General features: G+C 46.5%; 1 protein-coding gene across 1 annotated transcript in view; it reads right to left on the bottom strand.

Annotated features, from left to right (window-relative positions):
- The window catches only part of LOC142582247 (cytochrome P450 3A43-like), a 111,582-nt gene extending 86,173 nt beyond the window's left edge, over positions 1-25,409 (bottom strand). The window contains exons 1-3 of the mRNA XM_075691712.1: positions 25,300-25,409; positions 1,876-1,972; positions 944-996 (exon numbers count right to left, since the gene is read on the bottom strand). Of these exons, the coding sequence (XP_075547827.1) occupies positions 944-996; positions 1,876-1,972; positions 25,300-25,376 (227 nt within the window). The 5' untranslated portion in view covers positions 25,377-25,409. The remainder of the gene's footprint in view (positions 1-943; positions 997-1,875; positions 1,973-25,299) is intronic.
- Between the last annotated feature and the right edge of the window lie 732 nt (positions 25,410-26,141).

The raw sequence follows: 26,141 nt of genomic DNA, 5'->3' as shown, positions 1-26,141 counted from the left end.
TAGTGTTTATAGTGAAGCAACATATGACGCACCCACCCACCCACCCACCCACCCACCCACACACACACACACACACACCCACACCCACACACACACACACACACACACACACACACACACACACACACACACACACACACACACACACACACACACACACACAGGCACACAGGCACACAGGCACACGCACGCACGCACGCACGCACGCGCACGCACGCACGCACGCACGCACGCACGCGCACGCATAAGCACGCACGCATAAGCACGCACACACAGGCACACGCACACACGCACACACGCACACGCACGCACGCACGCACGCACGCACGCACGCACGCACGCACGCACGCACGCACGCACGCACGCACGCACGCACGCACGCACGCGCACGCACGCACGCACGCACGCACGCGCACGCACGCATAAGCACGCACACACAAAACGCACCTTGTGCGAAGCTTTGGGACAAAAACACACCTTTTAGTGACATCACCCACAACCACCTCTTAAACGTAGCTACTCCCGATGTGCATGTCGTGCGGTACGTTGCTTGTTGTTGAAGGTGCGATCAGATGATGTTGCATAATACTGAGTGCGTTCAGTGCCAATTGGGTTTATATTTATTGCCGTAGTAGCAAAGCTAAGATTCAACCGAGAATTTGGTATTAACATGTATTTACAGAAAATTCGACTTAGTTTTCAATATGCTCTCGCAACTTATTTCACTTTCACTAACTTAATGTCGCGGATAAAGAACAGTTGCGAAATGAAAGTAAAGACACACATAACTGATAAATAGAACTTACTGAAAGTGTAAAACACTGTGTATGTAGCGGTGGTCTCGTGGGTAACCCAGCGACTGAAGTTTTATGTTCATTGCTGGTGGAGCAAGCAGGCAGACCAGCAATCTACAGCCGCATAGCCTTCTAGCGTATATACTCACCCGAACACGTCTCCATACTTCTCGCACCACTCAGCAATAGCATTTGTGATTCCCTGCGGTGAGAGAGGTATACTCAAAACCAACTCAAGTCACGCGGTTGAAATATCTTCGACTGGTTGAAAGCCGCAAATAAATTAGCACGTTCATATCGTCCAGATAGAAACACCGGCGAGTAAAACGTTCATTTGCGTATACGTCTATATTTTCATCAATTTGAATTATGCCAAAATTTTATTCTGATAGGCACTGGTTTTCTTTACGCCAGAAATAATTGGTCAGTTTTGTAGAATAGAGATTGGCAGTAACCAGGAGGGGGACATTTTAAGTCTGTAAGAAGCCCTCGGGATACCGCAAACACAATGGGAAAATGATACTTTCATATATCTATAGGCACTAGGCGTGTGAAACTGCAGCAGCTGCAGAATGTGCGGCTTTGTTAGTCTTTCTCTATATTGACTGTAATTCTAGAAAGTGTATCACTGCCGGAAAGCTATCATATCACCATGTGTCTTCATACATTATCGATTTTGGTAGAAGCCGGCAACATCTTAGATAACAATTTGAATTTAACGAAAAATAATAAATCATTCTAGCAAGGCGGCGACGCTGACGCTTAGAAATTTCGCCTCGGCGTACTTTTTATTGGGATTTCTTCAGGCGTGCCCAAATAATCGGTTCTCAGAAGGCTGAATCTGCTGCTGCGTCGATGTGGACGGCAGTCGATAGAAATAGCTGAACTCATGCTACTACACTTAAAATGAAGGAAGGAAAGTATGACGAAAACACTGAGCTAGAATATGAATCTGCGAGTGCCTTGAAGACAAGGACATGTGCGACGAATAATTTTCGCAAAGTGGTTCTGGAGGCTCAAAATAATAAGCAATAATGGCTCAACTGCGTGGTCATGCAATTACAGACACCTGCAGGCTGACCTTTCGGTGATATTCCCATAAGTTACCGCACAAGATGTTCGGAGTCGGTCCAGGAATTCCGAGATCCTTGAAGTAGCTGAAGTTCCTCTTTCGCCAACTACAGAAGGACAGATGCAACAGTTGTAACAACAGAAAGCTGCCCGTCAACTGCATGCGTGCCACAGCGGCTTTCCTTTAGACGTGGAAAAAGTTTTGCACAAAACGTAGAAAATTGCGAACAAGTAAAAGTGACGGTTTAAAATAAATGTCCTCTACAAATCTCTACCAACGTTGTATTAATGTGGTGTTTAAAGGGACACTAAAGTGAAATATGATTTCTTCTGCATCAGTAAATCAGTGATTTATTGTTTCGCTTTAGTGTCCCTTTAAATTATAGGCGTAATGTCAATAACTAGAATCTTAGATAATTAATCACAGATACTGGCGGTTTCTCGAGGAGGCTACTAACAAGATACAATTGGCTTTGACCACACTGAAGGCTTTGATTCTTTTTCTTAACTTGCTCTGTTTTAGCTAGGGCACCTGCAATAAAGATTTCAGTTATCGCATTTCTTATTGTTTGGCGGGATAAGACTAACTTTATAGTCGCGAAGCAGAATGTTGAAGAATGTCATTGCTTGTTTATAAAACTTTAAAGCTCAGATTTTTCGGTTTACTAATGACGGGCGTAGTCGACACTACAAACCGATGGTGGCACATTCGCCACTGATTGGGCTGTTTCTTGAGGGACAAAACTAAGATCTGTTTCCCTGCTATCTTTTTCATTCAGTTATTTACAAATTATCTACGAATAAAAGGCGCGGATCAAATTGATATAAATTCACAGACAACATTTTTCGATTGTCAAAGAGTTCATAAGGGGCATGAAATTCCAGAACACCGGCTAAAGGCGAAATACGGAGGGCGACACCACCTTAATGTTCTCACAGCAGCTGCTGTTACCTCACAAACTGTGACTTCGCCTACTTGAGGGCGGTCGAGTATTTATTATTGGAAAATCACCACATGCATTTTGAAATAAACAAAAAATGTCAGCTCATACGTTCTGAAGACCTTTCCTGTCCGAAAACAATCAAAATGCGAAAAATTTGCGAAATTCATGACGTCGCTTCGGCCTCCGCCATGGTATTAGTACGAAGTTCAAGGGGGATGCTCGGGATTCTTGTCCCCTAGTAATATATACATTGTAGCAACCTTGAGTAACGTAGATTTACAAACTAATCTAGTCATTGAGGAGTGAACTTGTGCCTAAACTCAAAGGCAACTATTGCCCCTTTCGTAGAGAAAATTAGTCGAAGAAGTGTTTTTTTTTTGTCGCGTGCCACCGTCTGCACACGCCGCTTTATCAAGCCACGCGCGGTAGTTTCCGATTGGGGTCGGGGAAGAAAGGGGGGCAGGGACTTATCTATGAGAACTCGTGCGCACGCAGGCCCAGCACTTCAGCTTTGCGTATCACGATGGACACTCTGCTCATAAGCAATAATTCTGGGTACACTATTCAAACTCCTAGAAGACACAATCTTGAGAGACGGCAACGAAATGCGTGCTGCTCTTAGCATTGCACATCAGCTGGTCGTCGGGACGTCTCAACATCACTACTATATTTGACAAGCGTTGAGCTTCGGCCTCGTTGGGAAGCACATGTAAGACTGCTTAAGAGCAGTGATAGACGGGGAGAAGCAAGTGGACGCTTGTCAACTTGAATAGTTGAACTTACAGGCCACCGTACATGACACTCACACGAGAAGAAGCACTGGCATGGATACAAGTGCATGCACCTCCCAGTATACTCCAACAAATACTCCATATGTAATGAATAAGCCTTCCTGTATCGCGTCACATGGATTTTCCCCAACCTACAAGCAGCCCGAAACATCCCCAACCCTACACTTGATCAACGGGAGGCCATGTTGACCAGCTCGGATCCAGCTCGGAACACGATGGGCCCAAAGCACAGCAAAGGCCACAGGAGCCCCGGAATAAGGGCCCTCTCTGCCCTTGCTGACGCATCCGAGAACGGGACATATGCTGTAACAAGGTGTGATAAGTCGCCGAGGGCCGTTCTAGCACAACAAGTCCCACCAAGACAAAAGCGGTCAAAAAGGGGCGACCCGCCGATACCGTCCGATAGCGCACAACGCAGCACGTGGCCCTAGCTAACACAGAGGGCAAAGAACAGTCGCGGGTAGCTGCGTAGAGACGGAAAAACATTTTCGTTTTGACATCAGTGACCTAAACATTTTCCTTAACTGCAGCGGTGACTCAGTGACTGGGTGACTGCAGAGTGAAGGCCACTAGAAACGATCTCCAATAGCGCTTGTCTTGCGCTAGCTGATTCCAACTTGCGCCTGCAAAATTTCCTAATTTCATCACCTAATTTTCTGCCGTGCTCGACTGCGCTTCCTTTTCCTTGACACTCATTTAGGTGGGGGCGAAAAGTAAAAACTCTTCCATACTGCGTGCCTGAACTTAGGTGTCGGTTAAAGAATCCCATGTGGTCAAAATGAATCTGGAGATCTTCACTACAGCGTCGCTTATAGCGCAAGTGCTGCCTTGAGCGTTAAACTCCATGAGGCGTCCCGTGGTAAGCCAATGCATCCCCTAAGTGCTTTGGCTTGGATACTCTTATTTTACGCACGCTAGTTATGCAGATGTCGGAAAGGACGGTATGCTGCGCAGCAGGAATCCGGTAAAGAGCACCCTGCAGCTGCGACATAGACTGTATATAGGGACGCCCTCAAGTCTTTCCTGCAATGAACTTAAATGGTAGCGGTTAGCCGCTTTTTTAATATATTGCACATGAGAAGCCCACGAAAGGTCTCAGTCAATCACCTTCCCTAAGAACTTGTGATGGGCCGTACGTTATAAGCTCTCCCTTGATTTTAGTTATTTATTTATTTACTTATTTTACCCTCAGGGTTTGCACATTACAGAGGTGAGGGGCCTATTACAGACCAAAATCGAAAAAAAAGAAACAGTTGATACGGTAACAATAAGGAGCACTAACAATCGACAAATTAATAAAAAATATATACAATTACAACTAAGAAAAAGCAGGGTAATTTTATATCTCGCATTGAGATGTTGGATTAAGGGTAAATACCGGAAACTATTGCTGTCTGCACAATCACTACGCGCATTGCTGTTGTGACAGTGCGCGTGCACATCATGCACATCACCTCATACTTATGTTTATCGCCTCGACATTCTTCTGAAGAAAGACCCTACGCGACATTAAATGCAGCAATCGATGCACATCGTACATCTCTTTCATCAGTGTGTGTGCTTGTGGCCCGATCGTTGCTCCATCCGTTTCAGAAATAGCCTGAACTACTGTTGTCCGCGCTCAAACGATTGATTACCCCCTCTTACACCATAACTACAGTACGCACGCACGTCTATACTGATGGCTTGACTGTGACGACCAGCTCACTTGGGGCGGCACGGTGGTACGTTGTACTAACAGGAAGAATAACACTAGGGCTCAAGACTCAGAGTTCTGCGCCGTTCTCTTCAGTTCATTGATTCATTGGTACAGAGAGTTCTGGCAAATGTGCCGTATTTTGCTACTCAAAGCCGGCTTTTCCGTGTACGCAGTCGGTTCTCCGACAAGGGGCACACGACCATTTGACGTGCGAATCCGTGCAACTTCACATTCACGTAAAATAAAGAAAGAACACAAAATTTATTTTCTATGGTTGCGGAATCACTGAAAATGATTACGCAATCAAGGCCGCTTCGGCATCCACGAAGAATGCCAGTGTACCGATTATGTAGTCTATAGGGCAGACGCGGCGAGGCAGCTTCGAAACCCGGCGTGCGCACTCTCGTTGGCAGAGTAGAATGTCCCAAACTTAAGGCGCACCAGACAACTCGAACTGCAACTCCGACCTCCACCCGTACTGTACCGGCGTGAAGCATTGCCTTCGGCTGCGGTTAGGAGCCGCCTGTCAGGCAGCTCCTAACACCTGCTACTTTTTGTAAAAGAAAATGATCTGAAGGTGTCTGTCCAAGCGTTCGGAAAAAAATTTTTTTTTTTACCTTACAGCCTTCGCCATCAAATTAGTGGGAATAAAATGTTATTGACCGACTGGATTCTTTGCTTTTGCATATAAGCGCAGTGCTGTTAGTTTATCGCATTCTTGGATTTAGACATGAAAAATCAGGCGTACCATCATTTAAAAAAAAAAATCTGTGCCGCCAAAAGCAAATGAGGCATTTATGCCGACAAATGAATTAACAAAGAAAAAAAGCGGATATCATTACGTCTTGACCCCGCGTTATGGATGCTGTATGGATGAATTTAGGGGTATGATTAATTTGAAATGTAACAGACACTATCACGATAGTCGGTGCAGAACGAAGGTTGATAACCTCGTATAAGTGCTTCACAAAGAAACCTCGAGGTTAACAGAAAAGAACTCGTTGAACGTTAGGAAGATAAAGCAGACTGCTAGTGAGGAAACATCTGAATGTATAAAATATAAGGCGTGGCACACATACGTTCAGGTAAAGCAACGAAAACTACCGCATATGTTAGTGAAGAAATTTAACTGCTGTAGGAGTTGGAGTTGGGCATATCAAAAGGGGTAGCGGGCCCATGCCGACGTCCGACTAATCCACGTTGAGGACGTTGTTGAAGGGAGGGACAGGTTCTCATCGAGAACGAAGAGTATTGGGTTTATTGACACTATACGTGGCTAGAGAACGTTACGTCTCAACAGTCTAGCATGACTGCATTGAAGCCCACGGCTTACTGCCCTTTTGAAAGACGGGGATGCTCGTAGACAGGGGTGTCACGCTTGACTCCACTGCTTGCGCGATTTGGCTCCTGGTGTGGCCCAGCAGCGACTCTAACAAAGCGGCGTATAGCGCACTTTCACTGGAGTTTCCCGGTCCCAGCGTCGGGGTCGGCGACGAAGTGCCATACATAAATCCCATAGTCATCAAACGTGTCTCGCCTTGGTGTCGCCGCTGGTCTGTTCGAGGTGACGTATTGTGAGCCTCACGAAGCGATTCATCGCAGTAGGACAGGAGAGGCTGGGTGGTCGCTTCCCCCGCTGGCCGATCGTAACACTGTGTAGACGTCATCTACGTTCTCGGCGTTTATTGCAACCAGCATGCAGTAGCCGTAGCCTTCCAAAGAAACTTTAGCAAGGCCAGCGAAAGGTTGTCAAACTGCTGCTCATGGTGCTAGCCCCTGCAACGTGTAATGTTTGTTTGTTGCTTTTGATTTAAATGTAGTTACAAAACAGTAATACGCTTGACCCCACTCGTATGACATCGCTAAAAATTTTAGGCTTCCTATTTGCTGGTGACATCGGCGATGTGTACACAGACATACGTTGCCACGTAAAGCAATTTGTCCAACCTTTGTGCGGGTGCTTCCATGAAAACGTCCTGATGAATCCTACTTATGATACCGACAATGCTTCTGCGAAGCGCAATTCATGGGCTGCGATACTTTTAAACAGAAAGGCTAACCGAATGAAAATTCGCGGTGAGTTATGTGTGGCCCATATAATTGATCCGTGTGCCCTGCTATGTATCAGCTTGACCATAAAATGAGCCCCAAAGCGAACGAAAAAGAACAAGTGGCGGTTGCGTGTGGTTGCAGGTGACACATACGCGTGAGCATCAAAGAGTGCAGACTAATTGCGATCCCTGGCTAACACGCAACACATAGACCACAGCTGCGGTAGAGAAAGAGCGCCGGAAGCAACACGCTATCTGAATGTCCCTGTTAGAGGAACTTCGCATGGCATTGAAAAACAGAACTTAGCTCGCTGAACGCTAAGAGTACTTCAAGGAATTGATTGGTTGAATAATTGATTGGGTTTACCGTCCCAAAACAACACTGGGGCTATGAGAGGCGCCGTAGTGGAGCGCAGTGGACCTCGTAGTGGCTCGGGAATATAACTCTGGCCAGCTGGGGTCCTTTACCATGCGCACTAAGCACGTTAAACGAGCGTTTTTTACAGTTAGCCCCCATTGAAATGCGGCCGCCACAGCTGGGAATCGAACCCACGACCTTGTGCTCAGTAGCGCAAAACGCCACAACCATTGCACCATCACGGAGGATAATTGCAGGAGCTCCCACTAAAAGCAGGAAAGACCTGGGGAGTGTCAGTACAATCTATGCTGCAACTGTACAGGGTCCTCTTTTTTTGTATACCTGCGGTACAGCCTACCAGTTATCTACAACACCTGCAGAGCTAGCCTGAATACAATCCAAAGCATCCAAGCCGCGGAGTGCGTCAACGACTGAAGTTATTGCAGTCGCTCAAGAATACACTATTAGCAAGCACATTGCCATTGAAACAATGCGTGTGCACATAAAACCCTTCACCCATCACCCCGCAAGTCTCCCAGTAGAAAGGCTCCGCACGACATTCAGTGCGACTGTCTTCGCCCACCGTGCCTCTCTCAGGTCAGGTTACGTACCTACGGCGAGACCTTCGATTCCTCCATGGTGTGTGAGCCGTACTCAAGTAAACCTTACAATCCCAGGACTTCAGAAAAAGTCGGACTTGTGAGCATCAGCACTCGAGAAACTTATTTTGCTCTTCTTGTACGAGAAATACAGCGATTGCACACACGTCTAGACTGATGACTCAATTACATCAACCAGTTCCGGTGGTGCTGTAATTACACCAATAATAGGAATAACCCAGCGGTACAAGACTTCCCATATAACTACATCTGCAGCTGCAGAGCTCGCGGCTCTCCGCGACGCGCTTCATGTGATAAATGCTGAAAGCCCTCGAAAATGGGCAGTCTTCTGCGATTCAAGGCCGGCCTTGCAATGTGTGCAGTCGTTTCCCCGACATGGAACTCATGATCAGCTCAGGTGCGAAATCGGGGAAGTTGTCCACCACTTGAGAGAAAAGGGCCGTGATATCTCTTTTCGATGGATACCAGATCAATGCGGTATCATTGGAAATGATGACGCAGATATAAAGCAGCTCGGACGTCAAACAAAGAAGATCGCTGCATCCCCATTCCTCTCTGAAGCACCGATGCTGCGAGACAACTTCGCATTCTAGCACACACGCTCTCCTTAGCAGAATGGAATACCGCACATACAAGGCGCACTAGACTGCACAGACTAAACCCTTCACTGCAACTCGGGCCTCCGGCCGGACTGCACCGACGCGAAGTATCCCTTCTGTGTCAGTTGTAGCTTGGAGTTGCATTCATGAAAGCTTACTCAGCACTAATTGAAATGGCTGATAGTCGTGCATGTGATCTTTGCGGATGCGAGGAGAACATTGACCACTTTTTGTGCCACTGTTCTCAATTTCAAGCACGAAGATACTAGATGATCGTCGTGTGAGTGAACATAACAGTAGCAGAGCACCGCCCCCACCGATCATCGGCTCAGAAGGCAGTGAAGACACTTTTGTGCTTTCTGAGAACGTCTGGTTTGCACGAGCGGCTTTAACTCGATGACGGTCTGTGCATGTCTCTATACCCTCTCTCCCTTCTCTCCCTTCCCCCAGTGTAAGGCAGCCAACCAGACTCTTGACTGGTTAACATCCCTGCCTTCCTTATATCCCCCCTCTCTCTCCTACTAAAAAATGTACTTAAGAGAACAAAACAAGCACATGGCCTACACAGCTATCCTCGTTGCGAATGTGCGATATGCAGGTCAAGAGGTGGCGTAATTTGTGATAAAGCGTGTTTCATGTGACGTGGTAAATATAACTGGAATACAGGGAGAGCGCGTAATAATGTCAGTGAGATTACTTTAACATTTACGATCTATTAATGCAAATAGCATTATTGGCAGTGTCAAGTGAGTTTTTTCTTATATATTATCGTTTTCGTAGGCCGAATACGAAAATAGTACCATCTGGAAATGTGGGCGTGATTTTGTTCACGGCGCTCGTCTAGAAAATAATAAAATCCTTCAAAATTTCTCCGAATTCATTTGCGCCTCAAAATATGCTATTTGCATACCTAAATCTAATCGTAGATGGGTTCTGTACAGTATTTTTATCCCCAGCATGAATAAGTTTACCCCAGTCACTTTGTCAATCTAAAACCTGGAAGGTACGGGACTGCGGTGCTCCCCAAGTAAGTCAGAGCTCCTGCTTTACCAACCGATCAAAACGCACAGAATTAAGAAGCAAAGAGAACACGAAAAGATAAAGATCCGCACAAGGGATGGTAACACAATACCAACGGTCAGCAAGATCCGAGTCCTGGGCATGACGATCGAAGCGCTCGGCAGGAACGGAGACACCGTCACCCGCACCACGGGAAAGGCGGCCAACGTGACCAGACTGCTCAAGCGCGTTACCACCAAGAAGGGAGGCATGAAAGAGGAAAACCTCATCAGACTTATACACTCCTTCGTACTGTGCCACATAGTGTACGTGGCAGCCTTACACAAGTGGATGAAAAGCGAAAAGAACAAGCTAGACATCCTAATCCGGAGGGCTTACAAGACAGCCCTCGGTCTACTCGAAACTACCAACACGAAACGTCTCCTCCAGCTAGGCATACACAACACGCTCGACGAGATCACCGAAGCGCAAAGAGCCACTCAGTTGGAAAGATTGTCATCAACAAACGCCGGCAGAAATATCCTGTGCAACCTAGGCATCGGTTATCACGAGCAGCAGGGACCAAAATGCCCCGTCACCAATCACGTACAACGGAACGTGCGGTTTGACCCCTTGCCGAGGAACTTGCATCCGGAATTCAACGAAGGCAGATGACGCGCTAGAGCCAAGGCACTGACGGACCTGCACGCGGAAGACCCCGGCGCCAGATACGTAGACGCAGCCGAATATGCCAGCCGCAATGGCTTCGCGGTTGTCGACTCCGGAGGCAACGTGCGGGCGACTTCCAGCACATTGAGCAAGCAAGTGGGGGAAGCAGAAGAAATAGCCATCGCCCTGGTCAACGTAGACCGGGAATGCCACACGATCCTCAGCGACTCCAGACAGGCGGCGAGGAACTACGCCAAAGGAAGAATTGCCCCAACGGCGGCACGCATCCTGCTCCGACAGGCGGACCGCGACAAGAGGACTCGAATCACGTGGTTCCTGGCGCACGCAGGTCAAGCGTCGTAGAAGAATGTCAATCGCAACGAAACGGCAGACGCCCGAGCGCGAGGACTAACCGACCGCGCCCAAGGCAACGGCCGCCTGCTGTAGTTCAGCGCCAAAGAGAGGATGACCAGCTATAATGAATTGACCAAGGCCATTTGACTGTCCCGCAAACTTCTCCCGTCGCCCTGCAAAGGCTGAGCAGGTCGCAGGCCGTGCTGTTCAGGCAACTACAAACGAGAACGCTTCCAAGCTCGGCGCTGTTGCATAGGCTGTACCCAGAATCGCACCCCGATGACAAGTGCAGAGCGTGCTGCAGGGAGACGGCCACGTTCGAGCACATGCTATGGGATTGCTCCAAACATCCAAGCGAAGATAACTCGGGACATATACCGCCGCAGCTCGAGGAAGCAACGCGGAGCGACGAGCAAGAAAAGCAACTCCAGGCCGTCCAGCAGGTCATCGAGGCGCTGGCTAAGCAGGAGCCTGGCGAGCCGGCAACGGCGGGCGGGTATCCTCGCAGAGCACCCGCCAAGATGACGACGTAGGCTACGTCCGAAGCGCGCCTGCGCGCTTTACTGCAGGCTCCAATAAACGTTTTCCCAATCCAATCCAACGTCAGCTTTAGGCCGCTTGTGGCTGGGAGCGGCGTTCGTGAACGCTTACTCCTATCATATGGTAAAGGCCGAGAGCCCGACGTGCGACTCCTGCATGTGCGAGGAAACAATCGAGCACCTATTACGCATCTGTGCTCACTACAATGTGCAACGCCTCTCTCTGCAGACAACTTTAAACCGACTGGACTCGAGACCGTTCTCTGAGATAAAGATACTCGGACCGTGGCCATACCTGTCACTGACACAAAAAGCGATTCGTGTACTAGTGCAGTGCTTGAAGTGCACCGGTTCGAGAGACCGCTTATATTGTACCTGTGGACACTCCCACGTGCAACCACTCAGTGCTCCCTCTCTTCCTCTCTTCTTCTTTCTCTGCCCCCCTTTTCTTACTTCCAGTGCAGGGTAGCAAATTGGACGCATGTCTGGTTGACCTCCCTGCCCCTTTCATCTTCTTGCTCTCTCTATCTCTATCTCTTGTCCGCTTGCTTATGTTCTTGGCGGAGTAATAATCACATACATACAAGATAGCTACGCAGGAAATCTTGAGTCTAAGTTACGTCAAGGCGTTTCAGCGTTGGACAGCTTTTTACAAATTTTGAATATGAACCAAGAATTTTATATAATTGTTCACCGTTACCGCATGGTTTTTTATTCAAGTAAGATCTTGGTTTGAGCTAGTTGTATTGATTCATGATTAAAGCACACCGTTCGGCGCAAATAAAACGAGGACGAAGAACACAAACAACAGGACGAGCGCCATTATTATGCTGTACGAAGTTCCGATGCCCTAGAAAAACGATATTATGGTTAACATGCCACATGAGCTAGTTATGACAATGAGTTTGACGTTTGAAGTATTCTGTAATACTGGCAGTACGTGATTATACTTGAGTATGTTCATTCATACAGCAAGCAACGCCACATAGTATATCTTATCTATGGTCATTGGCACGTCCTGTAGAGAAGAACAAAGCATATTCGAAGGAGTGCTCTATATACTGTCCCGTCTTATCCCGCCAAATGAGCTCCGAATTATCTTGCCATTATTCACTTCGCTTAGGCGGTGGTGACCTTCAGCGGGCAGAAATAACAATGATGACATGTTGTACTCTTGTGAATCCTGAACTCCGATAAAGGTATGCGAGCAACGACCTTCACCTCATTTATTGTTCTCCGTATGTAGACTGAAAATGGCGACGTTGCTGCTCATTACTTCGTTCTTCGTTCTGCAACAAAACATCGATAATGATTCTGCACATTTTCGGGAGGTGCACTTTGAGAGGCATGCGAACCCGGCGTGCGACTTAAATGATTCATCCGCGTGTTACAGGGATGTGCGAGAGAAATATCCGTAGCTAGTACAGCATATTCAAACTGGCAATTTTTTTGCAGTAGAATAATTTGTACACCATAGGGGCCGCATAAATCCTGTAAAAATCGCTGATAACATTATAGCAAACAAATGACATTGTTTATAAGTTGCCTAAGAAATAAACTTATTTTTATGTTGTGTTTCATTTTACTTATTCCTTTTTTACATAATACTGAATGTGTGTGTATTCAAATTTTAATTTGATTCGTTTTCTTTTCAAACTCAGGCGTTGTGCCTGTCGTCTTTATTTCGTCTTGTCTGAAGCGCTGGTCGATTACTTTCTAAGAATGCAAGGACCAGCCCAGTTCAGAACGCTTTTAATCTTGTGTTTAAGTGTGACATACTACCATCCACCATTTGATTTTTTTGATTTCATCTTTGCCTGAAGCTAAAGAACTAGTCAGGACCCAAGCAAGCGAAAAGCCAATGGAACCAGGAACAAAAACTGAAGACGAGCTCGCTGAAAAGTAGGAGAAGCTGCTCACCGGCGGGAGCCTCATCAGAACCCTTGTCCATAGGGTGAAGCTGGCAGCAAGCACCTTTGGTTTTTCGGACTAAGACGAACCCACCTCGGTAGCGCGAGGACGAAATTCTAGCCTGCTTTTTCAGTCAATAAACGTTTTCTTTGTTCATCTATTCCGTGTTAATAACTACTGATTGGGTGATTGTCATCACTCCTTAGCTAATACATGGATATAAAAAAAAATGAAGTAACAAGTCGCATGTGTTTCTAACCTCGAAAAAGCGTAGGTTAGGGCGTGTTGGTTCATAACTAAGGTTTTTTAGCGCACGAAAAGGGACGAAGGACAGTGGCAAGACGCGGACACAGCGATAACTTCCAACAATTGTTTTATTCCATGAAGCGGTACACATATATATAGGGAACAGACATCACCGTACGCATGCGCATATGTACTGATTTTTAGTAAGATGAGACAGCAACGAGACACGTGTAGGATGATATCGAAGATGAAAAACGATCATGCATAGCCAAAAAATTTTTTTTTTGTTATTGCAAGATTAAAATGTCATTTCTATCAGGCCACCCTCTGAATCACGTTTAAAAAATTTAATTCTTTTTTTGAAAGATCAATTGAAGGCGCGCTAACACAAGCGCTCCCCAAACTAGCGATCGTCGCCGCTTCAATTATCTCACGTGTTGTTTGCGTCGGGCTTCTTCCTATCTATCGTCGGGCTTCTTCCTATATATAGGAAGAAGCCCGACGCAAACAACACGTGAGATAATTGAAGCGGCGAAGATCGCTAGTTCAGGGAGCGCTTGTGTTAGCGCGCCTTCAATTGATCTTTCACAAAAAGAATTAGATTTTTTAAACGTGGTTCAGAGGGTGGCCTGATAGAGATGACATTTTAATCTTGCAATAGCAAAAAAAATTTTTTGGCTATGCATGATCGTTTTTCTTCTTCAATATCATCCTGCACGTGTCTCGTTGCTGTCTCATCTTACTAAAAATCAGTACATATGCGCATGCGTACGGTGATGTCTGTTCCCTATATATATGTGTACCGCCTAATGGAATAAAACAATTGTTGGAAGTTAGCGCTGTGTCCGCGTCTTGCCACTGTCCTTCGTCCCTTTTCGTGCGCTAAAAAACATCATTTCTAACCTCTCCAACTGATTCCTCAACTAAATAAGTCTATCGTAATGGCGGAATTGATGCTAATGGGTGCCCTATGCATGATCATTGAGTAATAATCCTGAAAATAGTGTTACGGTGGAGATGTTATGTGATTACACGAAGCATCCTTTCGGAGTGTTCGTGAAAAATATTAAGCTATTTCGCCCCGTATTTCTAACAGTGTGTTCTAAAAAGGCGTGCTAGTCTCGCTCACGTGCTGGCTTTAGTTCAGACGTGTTACTAAGGTTTAACTCATTAATTTGGTTAAAATAAAGGTATAGAAGACTGTCACATACTAGTGTACTGGCCTGGAAATGAAGTTGCTTAGGTATCTTGATCTCCCATTTCGCTCATCCCTTCTCTGTCTAGAAATTTACTTCAGAAGAACTTTACTTTGGCCTAGTTGGTGTTTATTGCATATCATAGTGAACGCAAATAAAGACGGGGACAGCGGAAGAGAACACAAAAACGACACGGGTGGTATTTTTTTAGAAGATGCGCAGAACGTAGCAAACATGAACACTCATCAGCCTAGCGGGGCAAGCAATTATCAAAGAAATCTATCTCTGATTCGACCGCCCGTGTCGTTTTTGTCTTCTCTTCCGCTGTCCCCGTCTTTATTTGCGGTCAATATTAGATGCAGTAGAAATTTACGCTTGCTATTTTGGTAGGTTACTTTGGTTGATTTCGCATATGCGTGACATTTTATTGCTAGTGTGGCTATTACCTCACCTATAAATATATTTACGTGATTGACTCACGTAATTGTACATCACGTAGACTACACTATGTTACGGTTACGTGATTTGGCTAAGCGTTTTAGACACCAGCTTATTTTTCGTTGATTTTATTTCATTTCATTTCATTTTTATTTCCTAAGGGGTGGGGTTAACATGAGATAGTAAAACTTTTTTTTCATGATGACAGGTGGGATGTAACTTTTTCTAGGAAGCATCGGTTCCGTTATTGCATCGGTTGAGGGAGTAGAAACTCCTAGGGACCAACATTTATTTACTACTAAGCAGATATTTCTCTTTTTTTCTGCACCTTTTCTACAAAGGCAACACGTGCGTTTAGAAAAGACGGTTAATATATTATCAAGTGGTAGCGACTGTGGAGAAAACTGCAAAACTGTGAATGACGAAACTAACTTTTTGTTGGGTGATCTTGTGTTCACAAAAGCAAGGTACACTCAATGCACAGCGAAATCAGCGAACACGGTCGGCGATCGTCGAAATTCTGATAAGCGGGTCAAGCGCGTTGGCTTTGATACATCAGTCATCGAAGGTTCCAGAGTAATCGCTGGTGCCCGAGTTTCTTCCAGAAAGTTATACACCATTCGCATCGCGCATGCAGCAATCAGATTAGGCAAGGTTTGGTGACAACAGACAGTGGGTAGAACCATCGATAACGTTCCAGAAACTCCCGATACATGCACGCGCGTCCTGCGCTGAGCGATAACACTTGTTAGATGATCAAACGCGGTCACCCGATAAAGTACACGTGTCAATATCGTCTTGTGTTAGGACTAACCGTGAAACGTTTGCTGCAACAAGATAACACGTGTATTTGGTACGCAAAGGAAAGCTTAATAAGAGTTCTGCGGTTACATAACGTATTCATAAGAAGGCAAGCTGATGTCCGCTTGAATTTCTAGCACAAAGCTACAAAAAAAAATACCCATAATGGTTTAGAGGGTGAAAATTGGCAGATGAAGTTGGTGCTGGTATAGAAATCAAACCTGAAACCACCGCCAGAAGTGGGAACATCAAGCTACACCAAGCAGGCTTATGCGTAAAGAATTACATCTAATCAGTACTTGTAACAAACTGCAATTTTGGTAGTTTTAAAATTAATATATTTCTGGTCGATAACGCTCACTCTAATTGAATTACCTTTTCGGTAACACGTTACATGTAACCAGTTGCATTATTGACGAGACAAAGGACCCTATAACGTAAAACTATTCCAATCTGTTTTTATTGCAATCTCCTGACGTCAAATTTACGTAACCACCAACGCAAACATCTGGCGGTAACCCGCAGCGTTGTTTGAAAAGCCCAGTCAAACGCGCTCCTTGTTTATAGGAGTTCCTTTTCTTTTTAGAGCGCAGCTCTTTGGCGTCCGTTCCTGGGTTTCGCGTCGTCGTCGGCGTTGTCGTCGGCCTCGTAACCAGCTCCGCCCCCCTTTCATCCCCCCAGCGCTAACAGCGACCGACTGATACCGCTGGATGCCGCTGACGCCGCTAGAGAGTCAAGATAACGTGACTGCATAGAACACCGTCGCCGCCATGCAGAAAGAGGAGGAAAGGTTCCCCCCCCCCCTGTTCTTGTGTGGCGGATAGGGTGCTCTTCAGTTGCCGACGCGCCGGTTATTTCACGTAGGCCCCGGCACGTCGACGAATACGTGACCACCTTCCCACGGCTAGACCTGGTTCTTAGCGCTGCGGAAGCGAGGGTATCATATTGTTTGTGTCGGCATCGGCGGCGTTGTCCCTGAAACCAACTCCGCAGCTGGGGTTGACTCACTATCGGCGTCAGCGGCATCAGTCAGTCGCTGCTATCTCTTCCCTCCTCCCTTTATCGTGTTGTCCGCTTGCTGCGCGCGCTTCTGCCCCCATCGTTTGCCGCTGGGTGTACACGCCGCCCCCCTCCCCCCTCTTCCTGCGAGTCTCCGGTTGTCAAAGCGCCGGCTCGAACTTAATTCCTTTCTTCGCTCCTCCTCCAATGCAACCCCTGTGCGGTGGCAATCAGAGAGCCAGATCGGTGGCGGCGGATCTGTATATGTGCACCGCCCGAGCCGAAATTGCCGCTGCCGTTCGCCCTGTGCGGTGGCAATCAGAGAGCCAGATCGGTGGCGGCTTGACATAAAGACAAACAGCAATTTCCTAACACTTATGTGGGAGAACATCCCGTTCCTCTCGCTCGTAACGCGTCCCACGGCTGTGACAACCTCGCGAGGCACTTGTATAGATCTCGTCTTTGAGAATCAAGCATTGGTGTACCAAGTCGAACATATATCAGTCTATTTCTCCGACCACAAAGCTTCCTTCATGGCTGTCAAGAACTGTTAGTGGAGTCTTTGTTAAAGGAATACGTGTGAAAAATAAAAAAAAAATTCTGTGATAGCGCATACATGTGTTGCTCGATTTCTTTGCCTCAATCTATCGAAAAGGTGAAACAGCTTATTTGCTGCGCTCAAATTTCGCATTGGGAAGTTACGTAATCGTCGGTAATTTTTTTCCAAGCGAACAGCATTGCCTACATTGAGCAGATTTTCTTATAGAATTGGCTGAAAAGAGGCGAGGGACACCCTCAAATGGAGATGGGTTCGATAGGGCCGAGCCAGCACAGTGAAGGTAGATAACCGGATGTGGTGCCGGCGTCTGCGATTAATACGCTTCCCCTTCCTTAGCTTGCTGTGGCTGGTCGAAAATCGCGGCGGCGTGGAACGGAACTTTAAAAATGCCGCGAGAACGGATCTTCAGCATAACTGGCAAAGTGATGTCGTATAAGTGCCGAAAGGGCTTAGTAACGTTATACCACCATGGAAAAATGTTTATTATACGCAAATAAATCCATACTCATCGGCCGCTCCGAATATCTAATGCCAGAGCAATCGGCGGGCAGCCATATTCTATTCCTTTCGGAACGCTATCTCCGGCTATCCAGAAAAAAAAGTTTTGTTCGGCATATTATGCGTCTTTAAAGAGTACATGCACGTCATTTTGACGCGGTGAGTGTTCGCGGTTTTGCGACGTCGCGTGATCGACTGACAGAGGAAGTGTATGGGCGCAGCCCGAAAACGTTTGATCAATGGCGAAGTATTATCGCGAAAAGGCGTCGAATCAGAAATAAACGCATGATTAGACCAAACGAAAGAAAAACAATTATTTCTTTCGTTTAGTCTAATCATGCATAGTCGGTGCATCATATCAGATGGGGCGTTTTCGCGGTTTTCGTGACGTCGCGTGAGAGACAGGCGAAGTGGGGGTGGTCTGAAATTTTTTTGACTAATCATGGAGGACTGATTGCATAATTAGAATAGACAAGTTTGGAATAGCTTTACGTTATAGAACCTAAAGTGTAAGAGACGATTAAGCTTCGAGCACTTGAATTTCGCGAGAACTACACGAAAATGCCAGCAGTCGTGTCACACAGCAGCCTCGCGGACGCGCATGTACAGACAGGCAGGCCCGGCGCGCAGCATTTGTTTCCTCGTCGTAATGACAGGTTGCGCAAGCCTGTATCGTCGGCAGCGCATTATGCATTGGGCGATGGTTTCGCGTTCTGTACGGCACGTGCACCGCCGTGTCAGAGCGCTCATTTTCAGTGAGTTTCGACTTCTGTTTCTGCATTGTGATTGGATAGTTGCAAACCATTGTTCTCCGTCCGGTGTTCGTACGTCACGGCAACACCCGACGCCCTTCAGTGCGCACATCGAGCGAATTTTCAGTGTCGATGCTGAAGTCCTCAAAAGGAAACTAGGGTAAATTTGAAATTGTGAAAGGCAATTGTTAGTGAAAATAAGCAACGAGCTGAAGGCTCCAGAGAACGCATTGAAAGAGGCAAGTAAGCTCGTTCCAATTACTGTATTTGTGACATGTTAATCAGAATTGGGAGGAAGCTAATTTGAAAGTAACTGATTACTATTTAGTAATTGCTTACTTTGTGAGCGCAACTTTCGCTGCTGTATGAAAAAAACAACAACAATCATACCCATTTTTTACACAGACGATTCAACGACCGTGGAAGGTTCTGCAGAATCAGTGATTTTTCCTGCGAAAGTCACCACCTTAAAGGTCAAGACATCCCACCAGATGACATCGACAGTCGCGAAAGTAGCTGCTCTTCGCAGTGCACTTCGTACAATTCGAGAGGAGCCACTTCAAAAATAGAGTGTCTTCAGTGACACCAAGGAAGCTGCACATAGCTTGCTTTCTGCCTTACGCCGTGGGCCTACGAACAACTAGTTCTAGAAATCTGAGAGCTCCTTCAGTGTCTCATCGAGCAAGGACACGACATGTGCATTTCAGCTGCTCCCACTAGCCACTGCGCTGCAATGGGCAACGAACGTGACCATGAAGCTGTTCGATCTGTTTATGAAGCCGGCGTGCAGAAATCAATTCCCTGTCAAGAAGAGATACAGCAGCGAAATTTCGAGTGCTTGCAAACGGCGTCATAAAATCATTGTGGAACACACCTAGTTTCCAGCACACACGTCTTCATCGACTGGACCCCTGTCTTCCATTTCATCGTCCACCTGGACTATCCCGACCCGAGACAACGGTTCTTTACCGAGTGTGGTTTGGTGTCGCTTTCACAAAATAATTTGCTTTCTACCTCAAAGGGATGGTAGAGCTGTGTGTGACCACTGCGGCAACGAGGAAACTATCGAACATGTCCTTTGTCATTGTCCCCGATACAGCGCACACAGGCAGTCACTCGCGACAAGACAGTAAAAGTAGTATTGAAATTTTTGCATTCGAGTGGCCTATTAGAGACACTCTCGTATTCACAGACTTTCCCAACCTCCATTATTTACCTTTCTTGTCTTTGCTTTTTTTCCGCTATTATTTCCATATTTCATTTCCCCTTCCCTACCCCAATGCAGGGTAATAAACCAGAATCTTATCCGGTTAAGCTCCTTGTCTTTCCCACCCCATTTATCAGCCCTCGGCGAACTTTGGCCCCATCGCAGATCGCTTTTAAGACAGGGCTCGCGCGGCTCCGCCATATGCAGCCGCCGCCAGAGTGCGCTTTATCACGGTTGATAAGTGGTTCGCATGGAGAGGAGATAGCGTCATCGACCACGTCTACGTACGACGTCTACCAAACGCGAGACTGTTCAATTACGTAACGTGCTACAGCACGCTTCGGCCGGTGCCCGACTTCCACGGAGCAGCGGCATCATCCAGACGCACCATCATATAACATGAGTGACCATTGCTACTGCTCGCCTCTTCGTCATCTCATGCTGGTCTCAGTTAACAGTTCAGTATTGCAATCGCGCTTCTCCTTTTCACGATTCTTTCGCGCTGTTTCTTGCAGGTATACCAAACATAGCAGCATACGACGACGAAACAGCAAGTGATTAGTAGCAAATGCTTACGCATCATTTAGGTAACTCCCACAGGAGATTCTGCGTGTAATTTTTTTTCCACGCTGACAAACCTTGAATGTGACTGCGGTACCCGCTGTTTTGGCATTGACTCCCGAGTCCTTTGTTGGCTAGAGACGCCGCCGAGGTTTGAAATGGCCTGACAATAAATTGTGCGCACCTATATCTTTTCGATGAGGTTGTCATTGACTTCACAGAAACAGGAAAGAGAAACGTAGTTGTAGAAAGGAGGAAGACAGCTTTGTTTTCCAGTATATTAACTTTTAAGCGAAAGCCTGTCCCATTGGATTGTTACCTACCAAAATTGGAACCCTTATAGGCAATTGTATTTGTGGGACGGGCCAACGGCCCACCGCCCTTTTTCTTTGTCTGTTTGACCATTATAATCTAGACGATATCCTGTCCTTCAGACTTGGCTGAAATCACTTTTGCTGATAGATCAGTGAGGCTCCGTACAGTGAACGTCTAAATTAGTCTGGGTATTCACAGTCATTGAGACAATCCAAGAGTGAGACATTGTTACTGTATTATTCAAGTTGTAATTCATTCGCATTATCCGCAATGTATATACATGTAAATGTTTAGCTATAAACATTCATTATACATCTGGTGGACATCGCCCATTGTCTGCCTTTGATCATCACTGCCAAGAATCATCCGAGAGACTTCACTTTTTTAACTAAAGAACGGAGAAGCAAGAAGAAGAACTGTAGACACTAAAAAAGTTACCGGCACCATACCAACAACTACTTCATAACGGAAGTTAATGTCATCACGAGATTCATCATTACGCGTGCTGCAACAGACAGGTCAACGGAATACAGGCTACGCTTCCTTGATGAGGACATCCTATATTCACATTCGGAACGTCGAAAACTGTGGTAACAGACAACCACAGTATTTTCACGTCATGAGCTGCAACACGTTACTTGACAGAGAAGAGCATGCACCACAGGTGAACCATACCCTGCGCGCCCAAAACAAACGGTCTTGTTGAGCGCACGAATGCAAAAATTATGGCTTTCCCGTAATCGGGAGCAGATGTAAGCACGAAATGGCTACCGGCAAAGCAGAATGGTTGGAGATGATGATAGCCATAATCTTAAAATGGTTATAGTGCATGTTCGCGGCGGCACACGCCACCACACCACAGCACACGAACTTGTTTTGAACTGAACGTCATTGCAAGTGTCGTCTCGGCCAAACAGCCATCCGCAGCGCGCCGGATGCTGCCGGCTTGGCCACGCAGCGCGGCGCCATCTCTCGAGCCGTGGAACTCAGGGACCGATGGCGTTGAATAGGTAAACCTGTCTCAGCGCCAAAAGACGACAATCGAGTGTATGGTGTCCTGTATTTGCCTTTTGAACGTCGCTATTGAAAATGACAAAGAAAACTTCAGCGCACTAGAAGTTATAGCTTGAGTAATATTGTGAACAAACATCAGGAAGAACTCCGAAGCAATATTTTTTAACTTGTTTGGACAATAACTAGCGTATGTAATACGGTCCTGTACAAGGGGGTGGGAGCCAGAGACTGCATTTTCTTAAGTTTTGACTGCTTGCCCAGATGATGACGTTTTGTTCTTGCAGTTTGCCCGGATAGCGGCTCTGGTTTTTGGCTCAAGGTTATTTGAAGGTCGCCGACAACGGCAGCAATAAGCATTTCATGCTTGAAAATCCTGTCAGCGCCCAGAAAGAAGCTAAATGGCAACATGGATCACTGGAGCGAATACCCAAAGAAACAACGTTCCAGGTGAACAACCAGCCGTATGTTTCTATCAGGCTCGATGATTTGTTCACACAAACCATTGTTCTAAAGGACCAATAATAAGCGCACAAGAACCAACGAGTTTGGCGCACCAGTCAGTATCTCGTTTCTAGGGGATCATTCGTAATCATTCCTGGACATCGTAACAGTACGACAGATTATGACGGTTGATATGGAATTTTCCGCATGTGTGACCAATCTCTCATTCTCCTAATTGTAAATCTAGCTTTCCTGCGATGCAGTTTGGCCAATTAATGGAGGCGTAGAAGTTTTTGGAAACAGCCTATACTAGCACAGTTTGCATGTACTATCTCATAGAAAATATAGACGTCGCTCTCGTGAGGAAACCACACACAGGAGACGAGCCCCCAGTATGTGCAAGTAGTACTTCGTCTTAATTTGAAGAATGACCGGTACCACCATTAGTCGGGCAGATATATGCAGCGCAGTGCAGAAATGCGAACATGTCAATAAAGAAAAAGGTCTATTGTGTCAGGTGGTTATGCAAAACCTGCGTTTGCCATTGCGTCCTTGCTTTTTGAAGCTAATTATAATAAGGTGGAAATTATACGCGGGACCAGTGGCGTAGCAACAGGGGGGGCCGGGGGCCCCGGGTGCAAGGGGCCAGTGGGGGGGTGTCATATACGCCTGAAGACACCCCTCTTTCCACCGGCTTGACTGGGCGCAAATCGCAAAGAATGCTCCGGCATCCAGTAGCCCGAGCTCACGCACCTGATGCGTTGCACCGCAGAATTGTCGGCTGCAGCTCTATCAACACCCCACGGAATAATTGCACGAATGTGCGGGCAAAAAACATTTAATTCGCGAAATGGTCGCTAAACTACTCGCCTTAGCGGAACGTTTCATGTGGGGTGCGCTCGTGCTGTGCGTTCATGCTGGGAGCAGGAGTCGCTAAACATACATTGAGGCGTTGTAAAGCGTTGGGGCTCTTGGGTCCCTCTTCTGTTCAGAACGCGCAGCGAAGACGAACAAAGAGAGCAGTAAGAGGGCGTTCAACCACCGCGCCCGGCGCTCACGTTTACGGCGAAGCGTTCGTTGAGAGCGACGTTGCATAAGTGGGGCCGTCAAAAGTCGCGAATGGGATTCTCTGGATCGTCTTAAGACTCGGTTCGGCCGAAGAGTTTGGCGGTGTATGACTCGACAGGCTGTAGTCACGGGCCCGCCGCGATGTCCGGCTCGCTTTTACTTACCCTCTCCCGCTCGCTCCGAGAAGCCGCTGCGAAACCTGCCGTTATGTTTCACGCTTTCCTTCTTACCCTCGAAAGTTTCAGAAAACTGTTGTTGTTGTGTGACTTCATGTCGCAAGTACAGTGTCTGTATCAGCTGCACAGAATTTTATATATAAAAAGAAAGGTGAATTTTGTAAGGATATTCCCAGGTCGAGATTCTATGAAGCTATGTCTTTTTGTGATTACTAGGAACACAGTAGCGCGAAAAATATGGCACATAAGTAATAACCATATCCTTAATAATCCCGCAATTAGTACTTATAGAGGAAGCAGTTCCATTCGAGAATTTAGGACACAAAGTCATATTATTAAGTAGACAAAAACTTCTTAAACAAGATCGTTTTGGCTGCTACAACCTGCAGTACTTTGGCACTGCGGGCGGCGCCCAGTATAGGGCAGCAGCGAAAGAAGTATGAAATAGTGGACCAGCGACGTTGATCCCTTAATCCTCTTCATTTCGAGTGCAGACCAACAGTAGTGCAAGCTTTCGCTGGCACGGGCTTCATCGCGGCGTTTTCTTTCCTTTTCTTATGGTGACGCCAAGAATCGACGCGAAGCGCGCTCTATTCTGCTCCCAATCTTGCAGTGGTACCGCAGCTCGGATAATCAGTTTGTCCGTGTAGCAGCAAATGAAAACAAGGGTATATTGATCAGAATGAAGAGAACTCGTAATTGTCATAGCATTGGCGTCCGCGCAGCGGGGAGGCAGGTAGCGTTTTCTAATAGGGTGGGGAGATCAGCGTCACTGACACACGAATTAATTTTCGCTTTCGTTCAGGGCTGCCAACAGACAAAATACTGCGTGCCATAGTACCTACGACAATTTTTTGTGAAGTTGTTGTTGGGTAAGATATGAATGTCGGGCTTCAATTTTGCAAATGCAATATTGCCGCTAAAATTGGTAATTAAAGCTTTATTATAAAGATATTTTTGTTACTTGTGACGTGAGGCATATTTTCCACTATGCCGCATTTGTATTGGCTGCCAAGCCTTACAGTCTGACAGAATATGTGCACATGGGCTTATCACAAGTTATAAGTGCAGCACCATGTGTTATTTGGCGCAGGAAAAACAGCGTGTATATTTGCTGCATTCGCGATCTCTGGGAAAGAAAGCGAAGGAGAGGGGGACCCGGGGAACGTGCGCGGTATCCAACGCGGATGTACTGGTGCTGAAACCCGGAAATTGTCGATATCCTCGCCTTCCTCGACTACACCAGGGGGGGGGGGGGGGGGTTGACAGAAGACCTATGGGCCCCGGGTGCCAGACGACTTAGCTACGCCACTGGGGACAACGAGATTTACAATTCTTCACGAGCACGAAGTAGCCAGCACTGCAGACGTATTTAATTGAGTTAAAAAGCGCCTTTGTTAGCAGCTCTAAGTTCTCTTTACTAAAGAAATTTTTAAGGCCGATCTACACTATACGCAAGATTTCACCGCTCCGTCTCTGTTAACCCAGACTCTCCGCATTATGGTCCTCCTGCGTTACCGTTCGATTTTTGCAACGCGCTGCATGTTTGTATATTGATATACATAGGCGGGACGAGTTATTACCCGTTCACGCACACCCCAAGCCACCCGTGCAAACGATGACACTCACCGCAGCAGGTTTAATATGCCGATAGTGGCACCCAAGGCGACCACTGTCCAGACGACCAACGCTGCCGTGCCTAGCATGGTTAGGCTGCGAAGGAGCGAGTCCTACGGACGATAATGAGCGCCAGTATTTACGCCAACGTCGTACTTCGTCACGGGGGGGAGGAGGGGGCGGGTCAAAACTTGCCCCACACAATGGCGCCTTGATAACGCGACAGATAGCGCTGCTCGACACGTTTGCAGTTCAATGCCTGCGGTTCCTTATTATTGATACATTTATTAAATATATGCTTAGCCGCGAATAGGAATCCGCTGAGTTCTAGTTAAAGTAACTGATAAAAAAGGCCCCCACCATGCTTAGACAACGTTGCACGTAGCAGAGCAACGAGTCACGTTGCTCTGCACGGAAGACATATTTGCACGTGACGCAACGTCGCTTCCGCTGTTTCCGAAGCCCATTGTTACCGTTCACTTGACGCTCTGTCTAATTGAAGGCTGTTTTGAAGAATAAAAATTGTGTGACAGTTACTTTAAACAAGACCAGGGAGCTTAGAAAAAAGATAGGCAAAATCAGGAACATCTACTAGGTTAGGAGATACTAATGCCGTGACCACGAGTTACTAACATAAATAAAAAAGTTGTAGGTTATTTCTAAGCTATCGTTTAATCTAATAAATGTTGGATACAACCTACATGTAAATATTTCGTTGTTTTGAAATGTATAGAATAGAATATATTGTTAATTTCGGGCACAAATGAAGATATCAGTAAATTCCGTGCGCATAAGCCTTGTGGCTTGTGTGCGTGACTGGGCAGTATCAGTTCATGAGCATGTAGGAAGGAAAA

Source organism: Dermacentor variabilis, chromosome 5 (genome assembly GCF_050947875.1).
Source record: "Dermacentor variabilis isolate Ectoservices chromosome 5, ASM5094787v1, whole genome shotgun sequence".
Taxonomy (NCBI): Eukaryota; Metazoa; Arthropoda; class Arachnida; order Ixodida; family Ixodidae; genus Dermacentor; species Dermacentor variabilis.
The sequence above is the reverse complement of the archived record's forward strand: the minus strand, read 5'-3'. Positions and strand labels throughout refer to the sequence as shown.